We start from the raw sequence: 16,090 nt of genomic DNA on the forward strand, positions 1-16,090 counted from the left end.
ATACAAGCACTTCATTCCGATTGTTCAGTTTGTATGGCAGCTATATGCTATAGTCATCCGATCTGAATAATTTCTTCGGAGATTAAATTGTTGCCTTAAATAATAATCCGTGCCAAATTTCGTGATGATTCCTCGTCAAATGAAAGAGTTTTCCATACAAGCACTTGATTCCGATTGTTCAGTTTGTATGGCAGCTATATGGCAGCTATATGGTATAGTGATCCGATCTATACAATTTCTACAGAGATTGGATAAATGCCTTAAATAATAATACATGCCAAATTTCGGGAAGATACCATGTCAAATGAAAGAGTTTTCCATACAAGCACTTCATTCCGATTGTTCAGTTTGTATGGCAGCTATATGCTATAGTCACCCGATCTGAATAATTTTTTCGGAGATTAAATTGTTGCCTTAAATAATAATCCGTGCCAAATTTCGTGAAGATACCTCGACAGATGAAAGTGTTTCCCATACAAACACTTGATTCCGATTGTTCAGTTTGTATGGCAGCGTTCCGACAAATGAGCAGCTTCTTTATGAGAAAAGGACAGGTGCAAAATTTCAGATCAATGGCATAAAAACTGAGGGACTAGTTTGTATATATACAGACAGACGGACAGACAGACAGACGGACATGGCTAAATCAACTCAGCTCATCATGCTGATCATTTATATATATATTTTATAGGGTCTCCGACGTTTCCTTCTGGGTGTTACAAACTTCGTGGCAAACTTAATATACCCTGTTCAGGGTATAAAAATGCATATTTACCCTGTGCATCGGCTCAGGTTCCTCAGATAACTCGTCTAAGTTTCCGGAAATTGCCCGTTTCAATGCTGGTGATACTTCATGTAAAGTTCGCAATCCCGCTTGTAGTGTTAAAGTCGCATTTTCAGACTGTCCTTCTTTACCTTCTTGTTCCTTTCGTTTTTTAAAGCGTCTGAAGTAATCCTGAATCAAATATGTGGCATAGAATTTCCCAACGGTAACCTCATCATCATTTCCTGGTGGAGGTACTACCTGATCCAAAAGTTTAGGGCTGGTACGTTTCCAAATTTGTTTTATTGTTGCACGCAATTCTGCATTAGCCTCGTCAATATTTCCATCAGTTTTTATGCTTAGTGATGTTCTTACAACTGCAAACAGGGTTGCATTGAAAAGAACAGTGCCATCAGAGTTTAGCGGCATATTCATAGAAACAAGTCTTTTGCATGCCATTCGATGTGGACATAGTTTACCAAATCCTAATGGAGGTGATATTTTACGTAGGAGCGTAACCACGTCCAAATGCTTTATGCGACCTTTAGCATCCGGATCGTATTCACTCCAAAGGCGGATGAATTCATCCAGATGATGAGGTCCAAGGATCGACCAATCACGAGTCAGATAATCAAAGTTGTCCATAATAACAGCAACAAACAAATTGATAATCTAAAACAGTTATGAAATCACATGATCAAACTATTTTGAATATTTGTAACTTACAAGGAACGAGCAAAGAACGTAGAAAGATATGAAGTAAGGAAATGCAATATTTGATCCACAATCTTTGGTCATATCGGATTTCGGATCGCAACGTACATCTTCGTCGGTCGAGCAAGACATCATTATTTCTTGCCAGCCTTCCCCCGTTGCAGAACGAAAAAGGACTAGTACTGCCTGTGGAAATGTTTGGAAGTTATTATTCCGGTGTATGGCGGTCTCGTCACTCAGATTGATTTTTCCGAAAACCTAAAGTATACACTTATTTTTTATTTATGTTAATCGTTATGTTTTCGATATTTTACATGCCTGCATTCCGATAACCGCATAAATAAAAAACAACATAATTATTAGCAAGGCTACATAAGGAAGAGCTTGGAAAGATTTGATAAATGTCCACAGCAGTGTCCGAATTCCTTCACCTTTGCTCAATAATTTAACCAATCGCATAACGCGGAATAAACGGAAAAAGTTTATCGATATTAAATTTGACCCCGTCTGTAAAACAAAACAACCAAAGCGGCATCTTTAAAAAATTGAGGCTTTGGCTATTAATAAGTACGAAATTTAAGTGCAAACCTTGGTCTTAGCTTTGCATCCCTCCACGATGTCACAAGGCAGAGATGAAGTATCCTTATTCTTAAAACAAAGAAACATTGAAGAATTATATCTTAAATTAAAAAAAATACACTAACCTAGAGATAAGTTCAACCCATCTAATTTTATAAACAAAATAATAATTTCATATTATTAAAGAGTTTATCGAATAAGTTTATTAGAAACAAGTAAGGAAGTTCTAAGTTCAGGAGTAAACGAACATTTTATACTCTCGCAACTTGCAAGGATCAAAGCCGAGAAATTACTTCAGGTGTTGGCAAATTTTTATATTAAAGGAACTATAGATCCGATTTAAACCCGTTTTAGAGACAAAACATACTATTATAAATAGCTTCGTTTATTTATTTTATCATAGGAATTTCAATTATATATCTTAAACATTGACCGATATTTTCGGTAAAAAGTCAACATATTCAGTACCTAGGGGCTTGAACAGTTTTGGTCCGATTTAGAGAATTTTTGGTCACAAGGTCGCACACTTTAAACGCATTATTCACGCAAAGTTTTACCCCGATACAGTTATTGTTGCTTGATTTGCATAGTGGAAGGTGAAAGAATCAGATGGAATTTAAATGGTGTTATATGGGAAATAGGCGTGGTTGTATTCCGATTTCGATGATTTTCGCGCTATAACATATAAATATGGCAGGAATGTTAGCTACCGAGTTTGACTGAAATCGGTTAAGCAGATCCCAAGATATGGGTTTTCACCTAAAAGTGGGCGGTGCCACGCCCACTGTCTAATTTTGAACGTGGTTCCTACAACGTCATCTCATACCATCCCAGAGTTAAATTAATGTCTCTGGCATGTTTAGTGCTTGATTTTTTGCGCTTTTAGTAGTTTTTAACTGTGCCGTTATATGGGGAGTGGCGATGTCACCCCATTTCAACCATTTTAACACTGATAGAGGTGCTAAAAACATTTGTTCGCAGTGAATTTTGTTATAATAGCTTTAGCGGTTTAGGCGATATGTACATTAAACTTATAAGGGGGCGGGACCGCGCCTACTTAAAAAAAAATATAAAATGCAGATTCCCCTCCCTAATGGGATCCCGTATACCACATAACAGTCTGGTATCTTATTGTAGAGCTTAGTTATGGCAATTTATTTGTTTTTGATTAATGGCGTTTTGTGGTCGTGACAGTGGTCCGATTACGCCCATCTGCAATACCAACCGTCTTACGGTACCAAGAAACATGTGTACCAAGTTTCATAAAGATATCTCAATTTTTACTCAAGTTACAGCTTGCACGGACGGACGGACGGACAGACACTTACCCGAATTTCAACTCGTCTCTTCATTATGATCATTTATATAGGTATAACTCTATATCTAACTCGATTAGTTTTAGGTGGCACAAAGAACCGTTAGGTGAACAAAACTATTATAATCTGCAACAACAGGTTGCGAGAGTATAAAAAGCAAAATGCTAATGAATGTACTCATATAAAAACGTGCTGTATTATGTAGCACAAAGCTGAAACGAGTATAATGTAATATGTACGTACTAAATTGCATATAAAACTTGCACTTGATTTTTGCCAATTATTAACAAAACACATTTAATAACATAACCGCATACGGGTTTGCTATTAAGAATCCCCATCCTTAATTCTTTATCAAATTGATTGGAGATATCAGTATCTCTATAAGAACTTATGTCTAACGATAATCATTAAAGAGCACATCCAATAGAAATTTTATGGAAAATTAATACATTTATTGGAATTATTCATAAAGGTACTTGGTTGTTCTTTTTGAAAATTTGATAGCTAACTATATATCAAATAATTTGTAAAATAGTTTATAATTACAGTTCTATCTTACCTTTATTTCGGAATAAACAATGTCAATAAAACTACCCAACACTATTATGAAATCAAAAACATTCCAAGCATCTCCAAAGTAATTCTAAAAGTAAATTTGAAATAATAAATATAAATACTTTGAAATATGAAAGTATTACAACAAAATTGTTATTACCGACCTATGACAAAATAAAAAGAACTATTTGGACCTATTCAGTTTGTGTTGCCTGAGTATCATTAAATTTCCAAGCACACAAACTATAATATGTATACTATGTCTAAAGTATGTACAGTTATTCTGGTGTAAAATTAAAAGCAATTGGTAGCAACTCATAACCAAAGGCTTCGTCCTAGTTTTAAAACTGTAGTATTTTAGAGGAAATTGTGCCCAAGCTAGCAAAATAATTCTCTGTTAAAAATATAAAACAACAAAGAGAGGGGTTCAGTTCGTGTGCAGCCGAACATTATACAACTTATAACTTACTATAATGCTATAGCAAATTGCTCACAAATAGTACATACTGAATCGATTTTAACCATATTTGTCACAAGAGCACACTATTATCAAGAACTTATGTCCAATTAATTTCCTTACGATTTTTTACAGAGTGATTGGTATATTCGGTATATAGTCAGTCATAAGAACTGTGTGCCAAATCTTGAAAACTCTATTTCATTCTGATATCATCATAAATGTTTCATTTAAATATTTTAAATTTAACTGATATGATAAGATAATAAAGTGTGAAATGGGAAGAAGCCGTAGTTTGTCAAATGGAATGGAATGCTAGGGAGAAAAGTTCCCACTAGACTTAGTTGATATTGCTTTCGTACTTTGTGAGATATGTACCCTTCACAGCTTGCATGGGAACTGCATTAATTGTTCATTAAAAACTGTTTGAACAATTTTTAACTAAGTTGGGATGTGATACATGTATATTTCCAAATAAAATTCCTGTACACATCTGTAAAACTCTTAACTATAATAAAAAGCTAAGGCGTTATAACTTGTAAACCTATTAGTTTCAATACATTTCAGGTTTTAGTAATTAAAAAAGGCGCTCTAATATTTCATTATTCTGTATGTATTCCTTAACGTGTGTTAAGATTTTACTTACCTTGAAACGGAAAGCCGCCAACTTGAACACGAATTCTAGCGCAAATACGGCAGTAAAAATCATATTTAGAGCATCTAAGAGCTCAGTGTACCACGGTGGTTGATTATGGTATTTCATTGCAAGAGTCACAGTATTAATCATAATTAAAATAAATATTGTGTATTCAAAGGACGATGACGTAACAAACCACCATACTTTATATTGTATGCCATGTTTTGGTATATAACGCCTTACTGGTTTTGCTTTAAGCGCAAATTCTATGCAATTTCTTTGATTTTTGTCCAAATCACAGTTTTTATATTCTTGTTCGCCTTCGTTTTGAAAAGTTACGATAACGAAACCGACAAAGATGTTAACCATAAAAAAGGCTATTACAATTATATAAATTATATAATAAGCGGCAACAATCGGGCGGAAATTATGTATTGGTCCACCATCTACTTCATTAGAATCAATAGATACATATAAAAGCCTGTAATGAAAGAAATAATAATATTACGCCAAGTAAAATATATAAATAACGGCACGAATGTTTTGCGTATTGCCTTATGATAGTTAAGTATCAAGCGAAAACCCAACTTATAGTTTGATCAAACTCACTCTCTTAAAACGTTGACGCCACAAGTTTATCTAGTTTTAGCTATCAATTCTCGATATTTATTTATTGCTTTATCAATTTAATTGAATAACATATTCTAACACTGGGAGCTATTTAAAAAAACATGTGTAAGCGGCCATAGAACTTTAGTATGATACCGGTATTGTAATAACTCATATGTATATCTGGTGAAAAATCTCTACAAAAACTATAAAAGTACTTACGCTGGCCATCCCTCAAAAGTTGAGACAGTGAACAAGGTGAGCATCGCTTTGGCTACATCATCAAAGTGAAATTTGTTTTTATCCCATGCGCGCTCCATTAACCGTGGCTTGTGTACATCTCCATCTTCATAAAATAAGTAGGTGCCACTATTTAGTAAAATTGATAACATTAAACACATTCCTATGTTTGAAGGCATACATATAGAAATTATAGCGCAACTATCCCTGGATTATATATAATTTTTTAATTTTATTCATGTCGTTCAAGGTAAGATTACAGCTATAGGTTTGTTTCGTTACAATTAATTTCTTAACTCAGAAAAAAACAGAAGAGAGCCGAAATCGAGGGTGTAAAATATATAAAAATACAATTTTTCTGGCATAAATTAGCTGTTGTTAAATGAAGAAACAACTGTTAGATACTTCCACAAGAAGATGAGTATTCATTCAATAATATATATTCGGTCTAGTAAAAAGAAATCGATTATTTTTCCAATAGATGGCTTTAATAATCTATATCTCCCGTTGTGTAAAAGCGATTGGTTTAGGCAATATGGCTAAAAAAACCTCTGCGAAAGTTTTGGGATTGCTTGACTCAGTATTGTTTGAGTACAGATCTAAGATGGGCACCATCAAAGATAAAATACGCCGCCAAAATTTCTTCGATAGAGCTAAAAACGCGAACCCAGCGGCTGAAAATGTGAATAGTGTTTATGGTCCTAATATTGTAGGAGTCAATCATGCGCAGTTTAGGTTTTATCGATTGATTTCCGGTGCCCACGCTCTGGAAGATCAATTGTCGAAAGTATTGATAAAATAATGGAAATCCGTCGAGTATGACCGTATTGTAAACACTGTTTCGATTGCCCAGGAGCTAAACATGGCACAAAAACCCGTTTGGCAAAACACTTCATGGACCGACTTCTCTCAGGGAATCACTGCTGAAAAGTGGGTCACTTACGACAACGTCAAGAGAATACAGTCATAGTCGAAACACGGTAGCTAAGCCAGGATTGATGGTCATGAAGGGTTTGTTGTGTGTTTGGTGGGATTAGCTCTCTCCTATGAGCTGCTCCCCTACGGTCAAACTATAACTTAGCACCTTTACTGTCAACAATTGCACCATTTGAGGTAATCAATTGCCCAGAAGTGGCCAACTTTGGTCAATAGGAGAGAAATTGTGTTTCATCAGTACAGCGTAGTGATAAAACATATATAGTGACTCGCCTGATGAAAAATTCGCATCAAGAGAAATTATTTCAAAATTCACCCTTTAGCGCAAAGTAACATATTCATTGGACTAATACAACTTTTTTTTAACCTTTATATTAAAGTTGTTTAACAATTTTAATTTCTACATGAAAATTTTAAAACGTGTGGGGAAGTTGACACTAATTTATTTCGAAAATCTGACTTTTGAACCTTCGTAACGACGGCTATAGATGTTTGTTGAAAGCAAGTTTTCCGCCAGAAAAAATTCCTCAACGAGCCCATATTTTACTATTTCTACAATATTTAATAATAATTATCCACAATAAGTCAAATTTTGAACATGTATTATCTTCAAAATTTTAAATGAATATCAAAATCTAATATACATATGTAATATACAATACGCCGAAACTATTATTCATGGTTAAATATAGCTAGTATTTTACGCTTTCGTGTTCTTATTTTATAAGTTAAAAATAGATTTAGAATGTATAATAATATTATTTACTTACTGACAGTCCTCTCTTTTCATTTTCGAGCCATCCGAACATAAACTGAATTTTCCCTAAATATTTGGGAAGTAATGAAAAAAAGAAATAATAATAATAACAGCGTAATTTAGTAATTGTGGCTGCAAGCAATGAATGAGTTGCATAAGAAACCCTTTTGAGGTACATAAAAACATTAAAGCATTAGGCGTTCCCGTAAGTTGAGCAGAATGTAAGAATTTCGATTGAATATACACACGTGTCTCTATATTTTCAAATGCAATACTAAAAACAAAATATATAACGGCTTTGTTTTATTTCTATGTTATACGTCCAATAAGTGCCAATTCACATATATATGCATATGCAATACTTTTTAGATACACATTTACATAGGTATATACACATATAAAGTGATTATCTTATTTTAATTTTTTTTTTACATTTTTACATGGAACATTTCGGCAACAGTTATTAGTTTTTGATTCGAAATGGTTGCATACATGTGTTTATATACATAGGAATGCAGTTGAGTAAAAACACGTCAAGTGGACCCCCCATTTTCCACTTGATCATCGAATTTGAATGTGAGTATTTTTTCATAAAGTAGTCATCATGAGCAAGTAATCCCCCGCTCAGTTTTTTTAAATTTTAATTTTAACAACAATTTTTTTTTAATTGAAAATTTTTACTACTTTTAGTTAAAAAATTAATAACTAGAAAACTATTGGTGATTTTTTAATGAAATTTTCAGGAGTTATAGTTCAAAACTTTTACTTTAAAAAAATATGTATGAATATAAATAATTTAATTTTTTTTTTCAAATTGTTAATTAACTTTTAAGTTAAGAAATGAAAATTTTAATGACTTCTCCCTCAAAAAATTAAAAATTTTTTTTTAGTATTTTGCCATAAACATTAAAGTAACGAAATCCGCAAAAAAATTTGACTGATCGCGATTAGATAAAGCAAAAAAAAATTTTTATAACGGGCGGTCAGCGCTGCCGGCATAGCGGTTCGGCAACGCAACACTTAGAGTGTGTTGCATATTTCATTTGTATGTTGGGATGATGGTCTCACATTTTGCTTGCAGTGAATTAGCATGAATGTGGTAGAACAATATACATAATACCTACCCGCTTAATAGTTTCAAAGAAATACTTAAGACGGGAATTCCTTAATCCACCAGAATGTATTGAATACCCGCTATTAATATTTCAAGACCAAATTTTTAACTGGAATTTCCTATTCTTTAAGTATTAAAAATCCATAATTTTTTTACCCCATATTTTTTTCTATTCATTATAAAAAATCCAATTAACATTACAATACTTGTTTTAAATAAAATGATATTCGAACTAAATCCTTTGCGGCTAAAAGAAATAAATATGAAAGCATCTTAATATTTTATGTCCCAGTATCTACAAGTATGTGAACAACAAAGGAATATCTCGAGCCATTAATAATTTCGTTGATAATTAATCATGAGCCTCGTTAAGAAATGCTGCAATCCATTTACCAAAAAAAATCATAAAAAAGTCATTAAAAACTTAGTTTTAATAACAAAAAACCGCGCTCATGATTTTAAAGATTTTATTGGGAATTATATGTGCAATTCATGTGAACGGACTATTTATTCAGGCCGAAAACCTGAAATTCTTGGTGAATTATCGGTGAATAAATGTCCTGAAGTCAACAAGCCTGAGAAGTCAAATGATGTTATCGAAGATGACGAAGAAAAAGATCCTACTTTTCATTGCAAACAGGTAGATAACAAATTAAAAGTTGACAAGGTTAATAAAATGAAATGAAGCTAATACAAGAGTGTTAAAAAGTATGCAAACATTTTGCGCATACTTTGTAATCGTGTTGAGTTTAGTTTTTTAGTTACAAACAGACATACAAGTGAAACTAATATAAGCGTGTTAAAAAGAGGGGACAATTATTTAAGAAAGCTCAAATGATTTAATTAAAAGCTCTGTTTGCCAAGAGTCTGCATCATTGTGTTACTTTTCAAAGTGTACTAAGTGTTCAGGAAGTGATAGCATTATAAACAAATTGGAACTATTGCTTAATAACCATAAAATAAATGAAATTACATACAGCCAATGGAAAAGTACTGATAGGTAAATATCAATTTTCACTCAAATCTTCTCTTTTTCTTTTAAAATTTTTGTAATTATTGTCATCAAATAATTTTTATATTTACGCCACTGAGTAATTCTTTATATTTTGTTACGCAATCTACATATTAATAATGAAATTATTAGATTTTATATGTTTAAATTGTTAATTCTTTTGATTATCCATTTTTTATTATTATTTTATTCAGTTAATTTATTTTGAATTTTTTAGAACTGAAATCATTGAAGAAACGAAGACAAAAGAAGATTTTCTTAATGATTTAAGACAAAAATGGCCTGAATTGTTGAGACATGATTTTCTTGCACGATCTCAAGCGTCATATTTTACTAAAAAAAAAAATCTGTTGAGGATGGAGAATTTATCGTTTACCTTGATTTTTCTGAAAATTATACTTTTACTGTTCAAAATGCCATCCAATCTCATCATTGGAATACCAGTCAGGCTACAATTCACCCTTACGTTGTGTACTATAGAGAAAATGAAGAAATGAAACATATAAACTACGTGGTAATTTCGGAAAAAATTAGTCACGACGCGAGCTCAGTTCACCTTTTTAATTTTAAATTGATAAAATTTCTAAAAAATAAGTTTGGAGCGGATAAAATAAAAAAGATTTCCTATTTTTCGGACGGAGCTGCTTCTCAGTACAAAAATAAGTATAATTTTGTGAATTTAATAAATCATAAAAAAGATTTCATCGTGGACGCGGAATGGAATTTTTTTGCTACTTCTCATGGGAAAAGAGCATGTGATGGTTTGGCAGGAAGTTTTAAGAGGCAAGCTTTTCGTGCAAGTCTTCAACGGGAAAGCGATAAGCACATAACCAATGCAACTTCATTATTTGAATGGGGTAAGAATGCATTTAAAAAAATTAACTTTGGTTTTTGCTCTCAAGAAGATCATGACTCCGTAAAATCGTTACCAATAAAGTTAAAAAAAAGAAATAAAGCAATATTTAAGAATTATTTAACTTCTTTTTTTTATTTAAGAAAAACTATTTAATTTATTATCTTTCATTTGTTGAAATAAAATTAATCATAAAATAACGATATTTTTAATTAAAAAATGAAGTATTATTCCTTATTTATAATTACTAAGTAACTCTAAAGATAAGTCAATGACTAGGATACTCAAAAATATTCAATTTAAAGAAATTATGAATTTATAATACTTAAAAAATAGGACATTCCAGTTAATAATTTGGCCGTATTCAATACATTCTGCTGGATTAGGGAATTCCCGTCTTAAGTATTTCTTTGAAACTATTAAACGGGTAGGTATTATGTATATTATTCTACCACATTCATGCTAATTCACTGCAAGCAAAATGTGAGACCATCATCCCAACATACAAATGAAATATGCAACACACTCTAAGTGTTGCGTTGCCGAACCGCTATACCTGCAGCGCTATACCGGCAGCGCTATACCGGCACCGCTGACCGCCCGTCATAAAAATTTTTTTTTGCTTAATCTAATCGCGATCAGTCTAATTTTTTTACGGATTTCGTTACTTTAATGTTTATTGCAAAATACTAAAAAAAAAAATTTAATTTTTTGAGGGAGAAGTCATTAAAATTTTCATTTCTTAACTTAAAAGTTAATTAACAATTTGAAAAAAAAAATTATTTAAATTCATTCACATTTTTTCAAAGTAAAAGTTTTGAACTATAACTCCTGAAAATTTCATTAAAAAATCACCAATAGTTTTCTAGTTATTAATGTTTTAACTAAAAGTAGTAAAAATTTTCAATTAAAAAAAAATTGTTGTTAAAATTAAAATTTTAAAAAGCTGAGCGGGGGATTACTTGCTCATGATGACTACTTTATGAAAAAATACTCACATTCAAATTCGATGATCAAGTGGAAAATGGCGGGTCCACTTGACGTGTTTTTACTCAGTTGTCTTCTCTACTAAAAATTAGTTTCATTTTGAAATGGAAGATAAGTCTCGTGGACACTGCGTTGAGGGACGAAGGGGTTTTGAAATGCAAATTAGCCAAATTCATTTAATGCTAAAGCAGAGAATGTTAAATAATAGAGAAGACACAAATGTTAGATGTACTAAAATGTGAATTCATATAATGAAATATCGAAAAAGCGAAACTTCAAAATAAAATTCACCACATCATAAAAGAATATTTCCCCGCTTTATAGAGGAACGCAAAAAACCACACCACTCTGAAAATGCCAATGCGCGAGGATGACATAAATGGAGTTGAAATAAAAGGATTATATGATTTCATTAAAATTGAACAAACCAGCCACAATTTCAATTTTACAATTTGAGCAGCCATCAGTGCTAATTCTAAAATTTGATCAGAACACATTTTTTTTTATCAACAACCCAATGTAGGTGTGCTCCGTGTTCGCGCAAAGTCGGCGTTCCATGGCATGCCACCATGTACAGAGGCGTTTCAACTGAGGATTTCTATCCTATCATTATATTGCTTATTGCTTTTATAGAATATTCGTACGTTAGGGGTTATTTACGTAATATAAAAATATTTACGTAAAAATATAATTACACACGAATTCGCACTAATTATAAAATTTTGGATATAAAGTCGGTTAATAAAGAATATCTAAATAATAATATGGCAGTGCGCCCTTGATCAGCCAAAATGATATCGATGTCAGGTAAATGAAAACTTAAACTTTTGCGACATGTCAATTAACAATTTCACTTGGCTGTGATAAATGCTCGCCTGACCTTCAAAACGAAAATTACGTAGGGACTGGTTGAAAATTTTCGATTGACTTGAAGAATAGGAAGGGTGTTAGGTTGGGTTAGGTTGAGAGGTAGGTTGGGTTAGGTTGAGAGGTCGATCCTAATAGGGATCTCACTTGGACAGCTTAAAACGCCGGTCCGTTGTGGTACATGAAACTCCAATATAGTAGATCATAAGACCCTTACAAATCGACAAAGCGCTTTGAGTCTATCACAAATGTGTTGAGGCGGCTAATGTCAATTTTGGCTATGTCTTCTGGTTCGCCGAAGGTAAGAATATCGAGATGTTTCAGCCTCAGTCTTGCAAAGGCTGGACAATGGAGGAGAAAGTGCCTAGATTTTTAGCCTTACCACATGAATGCCTGTTGGACAATGTCCAGTAAGAACAACGATTGCGGCAAGATGAACTTTGCTAAGGGTAAGTTCAGTAGATGTCCTACGTTCTGCTTTTGGCCAAAAACATCTCACAGTCGCACAGTCTACGTCTACTGCCAGCTTAATAACAGCCGATTCTGCCCAAAAAACACTACAGTGGTTCGGTAGCCTAAAGCTTCACTTCTAGATTCGACCCCTCCGTGAATAACTGCGCTCCTTTTTCGGCGACTCCTTACTATCCACATATAGGGATAGATGTATGTCAGCAGCGAAAACGCCGCCTCGAGTATCCTCTGCGACGCAGTGATCCAAGTGTTCAGGAATGCATCTGAAGGAGGAAAGAATTTCGGCATGCCGTTGTTCGGACCTTTTCATAAACCCTTCCCTGAGCCTAAGAGCGCACTTCGCAGCAATAAAACTCCCGGCGATGTCCATGGGAAAGTAAGAGTGTACATTTTGGTACCCAAAGATTTTCTCAAGTGGCAACACTGCCCTTGATCGTTCAACTTGCTTCGTTCTAATTGTTCTCGCATAAAACAAAAGTGAAGAGCATAGGTCATTGTTGGTGCGGGGCAAGCGTACGTGTATGCTTGTCATATTTGTCTTCATATGCATAAATATTTCCTTGATTTAATAAGCTTAGTTTTCTGGAGTCTTTACCAATATTCCTCCTTTTTAATTCAAAACACTATTTATATTTAAATATCATAGAAATTAAATAAATAAAATAAATGTAAAATAGCCATGAGCATCGATAATTCATTTAAGATTATTCTTTGTGTCTCGTTATACCCCTTTCCGTCGTCCCACATATTGCGTATTGAATTTTTCTGCAAATTAGTACTCAAAAAGATTTGATTTAAAATTTGTGCCTTCTCTATTCATGAGCATTCTCTGTTATAACCCTATAAGAAACTGCTGATGGGTTCCCCAATACACTCACATTTGTTATGTCGGTCGTGACGTTCAATTTGCTTGACAATTGATCGTCACTATTGTTGTTCAAAAGAGGACCTACGGCTTATAATACCTGCTATAGCTTTACGAATGGACTAGCTGAATTCGTTAGTACTGACGGTCAAATGAACAGTAAAATTATTGTTTACGGTTTTCGAAAGAAAATTTTGTATACGTCAAAAAGAGATAGCAATAATGGCTGTTATTCTTTGCGAAAAGTCCAACAAGTTGACCATTGTTCAAGTTGGAATAACGTATTGCCGCTTTTTATTAAAAAAGATAAAAGGATGGAAAAGAGGCATGTGCAAGGTATCTAAGTTTCAAAACTAAAAACCGGCACATTTTAAATTAATTTTCTTTTTAATTTAGATGTTCATTATCTTATCTACTGCGCAAAAGAGTTTTGTATTTGTGATCGATTTTCAGTCATAACAGACAATTTTCAGCTATGATAGATTTAGTGTCATAACTGATAATTTTCTGTTATGAGGAATTTATAGTCAGCAATTTCCCAGAGAAAAGGATCAGAGGGAGCCATATGGACATATGGTTAAACGATTCCAAATACCAGCCAAAGGGTCTGAAAGTGAATAAAATATATTGGGTATATGAGGAAAAAGTCAACTAGAGGATTGGAAATCATTACATTATAATATGGGTTTTAGACGAAGATTCAAAACGATGTCATTCATATTCACCGCTAAACCACACAATGTTGATACAATGAGAAAAGATACCCAGTTAAAAATGTTATTGAAAGATCACACATATTGACCATTAAAAGTTTTAGAGTCAGCTGGAAAGTCGAATATCAGTGCATCAGCATTATTTGGACTGCGTAACTTTTTTCATTACTCAAGTATTTTCGAGAACATGATTTAGCGCAATTTTATTTGGTACAAATATGCTAAAATAACTATAACACTAGTTACAGTCATTTTCAGAGGCTGTTTCTTGCTAATTTTGGGTGGCTAAAACCGAAAATGATAGTAAAAACACGAAGGATTTTTGAGTTATGATTTTTTTTTTTGAAAAAATAAAATCATGTTATATTGAATTACAGCATACTCATAATACAATTGGGTCGTAGTGTTTAAAATGCCAAGACCCGAAAAAGTTCACTTTTTAGAAGTGTTATAATCAAGGGATGAAAGTTTATGTAAATTAATATATTAGCATCGTAATATACTTTGTCTACGCCCAAGCAAATCTAACTACATATTACTTCTTAATTTGTAATGCCGGTTATGCTTGCGCGTTATGGAGGCGCCGCTTTTGTTTTAACCTTGGTCTTTTTCACATCATAGTCAAACTTGTGCTGCAAATCTAAGTAACTGGTTACATGGTAAACGATCTTCTATTCCCCTTCTATTGACCCGATCTTATCCATTATTATCAGGGAAATATTATCTCTGAAATTTAACAATATGTCTCACAGATTGACTCATATTATCGGTAAAAACCTAGTTATAAGCAATGAACACCGCATCTATTTTAATTAGTTTTAAATGTTACATACAATTCAACCGTTGGGTGAACAAAACTATTATACTCTGTGTAAAATGTTGCGAGAGTTAATAAATTAAAATATTAACACAAACAAAACCGTTGGCTATAAGTTCATTGATCCACTACAAGAAATAACAAAACAAAATATTGAATTCAAACGTTCGTTTAACAAATCTAAAAATTCAGTATTCATGGCAGTTACGCGTTTTCAATAAAAACTTGAATACATATATTGTTAAGCTACGGACTAATCCCACTTATCTTCTAGTGGTTACGACTGCAAGATGTAGATTTTATTCAAAGATTCCACATTTTCTCAGTTTCTTCTCTAACGAGCTTCGTTTTTCTTATGTGATATAAGCTGCAACCTGTTTTGCACGGATTTGGTTTCCTTTTTACAACAACCGACAAGACTTTCTTGCAACTTTCGGGTTACAAATTTAAACTTCGCTTTTTATCTAATCATCCGGCTTGCAAATTTGTTGAACTCCTTTAAGTAAACTTTTGTCTTTTTTTTATTATGGCGATCCTCGCACGGCTTAGCGCCATGGATTATCTACTGCCAAATAAGTTCAAAGAACTTAAAATAGAAACTTAATATGGAAGCGCTCATTCTGGTTGTGATCCAATTTTGCCCACTTTCCAACTTCAAGGTATTATGATATCAAGTTAAATACTAAATTTGGTTATAACTTCGTGGAGTAACAACGCCACTACTCCAGGGTGTCAAGGAATAATGAAGATTAAAAAAAGCATACTTAGTCCTGTTATCGATTCCACGGATGGACACACATAAAACAAATCCATCTCTCCATTTCG

General features: G+C 33.1%; 1 protein-coding gene across 14 annotated transcripts in view; it reads right to left on the reverse strand.

Moving 5' to 3' along the window:
• Ca-alpha1D (Ca[2+]-channel protein alpha[[1]] subunit D) overlaps positions 1-16,090 on the reverse strand; it is a 74,550-nt gene that overhangs the window by 18,037 nt on the left and 40,423 nt on the right. For all 14 annotated transcript variants that reach the window (XR_011397243.1, XR_011397244.1, XM_070112360.1 and 11 more), the window contains 8 exons: positions 7,580-7,632; positions 5,856-6,002; positions 5,034-5,505; positions 3,935-4,018; positions 2,066-2,125; positions 1,796-1,984; positions 1,490-1,735; positions 776-1,435 (listed from right to left, as the gene is read on the reverse strand). Coding sequence is in view for 12 of the 14 variants with exons in the window: in XM_070112360.1 (XP_069968461.1) it covers positions 776-1,435; positions 1,490-1,735; positions 1,796-1,984; positions 2,066-2,125; positions 3,935-4,018; positions 5,034-5,505; positions 5,856-6,002; positions 7,580-7,632 (1,911 nt within the window). In the remaining 2 variants the exon portion in view is untranslated. The remainder of the gene's footprint in view (positions 1-775; positions 1,436-1,489; positions 1,736-1,795; positions 1,985-2,065; positions 2,126-3,934; positions 4,019-5,033; positions 5,506-5,855; positions 6,003-7,579; positions 7,633-16,090) is intronic.

Source organism: Bactrocera oleae, chromosome X (genome assembly GCF_042242935.1).
Source record: "Bactrocera oleae isolate idBacOlea1 chromosome X, idBacOlea1, whole genome shotgun sequence".
NCBI lineage: Eukaryota > Metazoa > Arthropoda > Insecta > Diptera > Tephritidae > Bactrocera > Bactrocera oleae.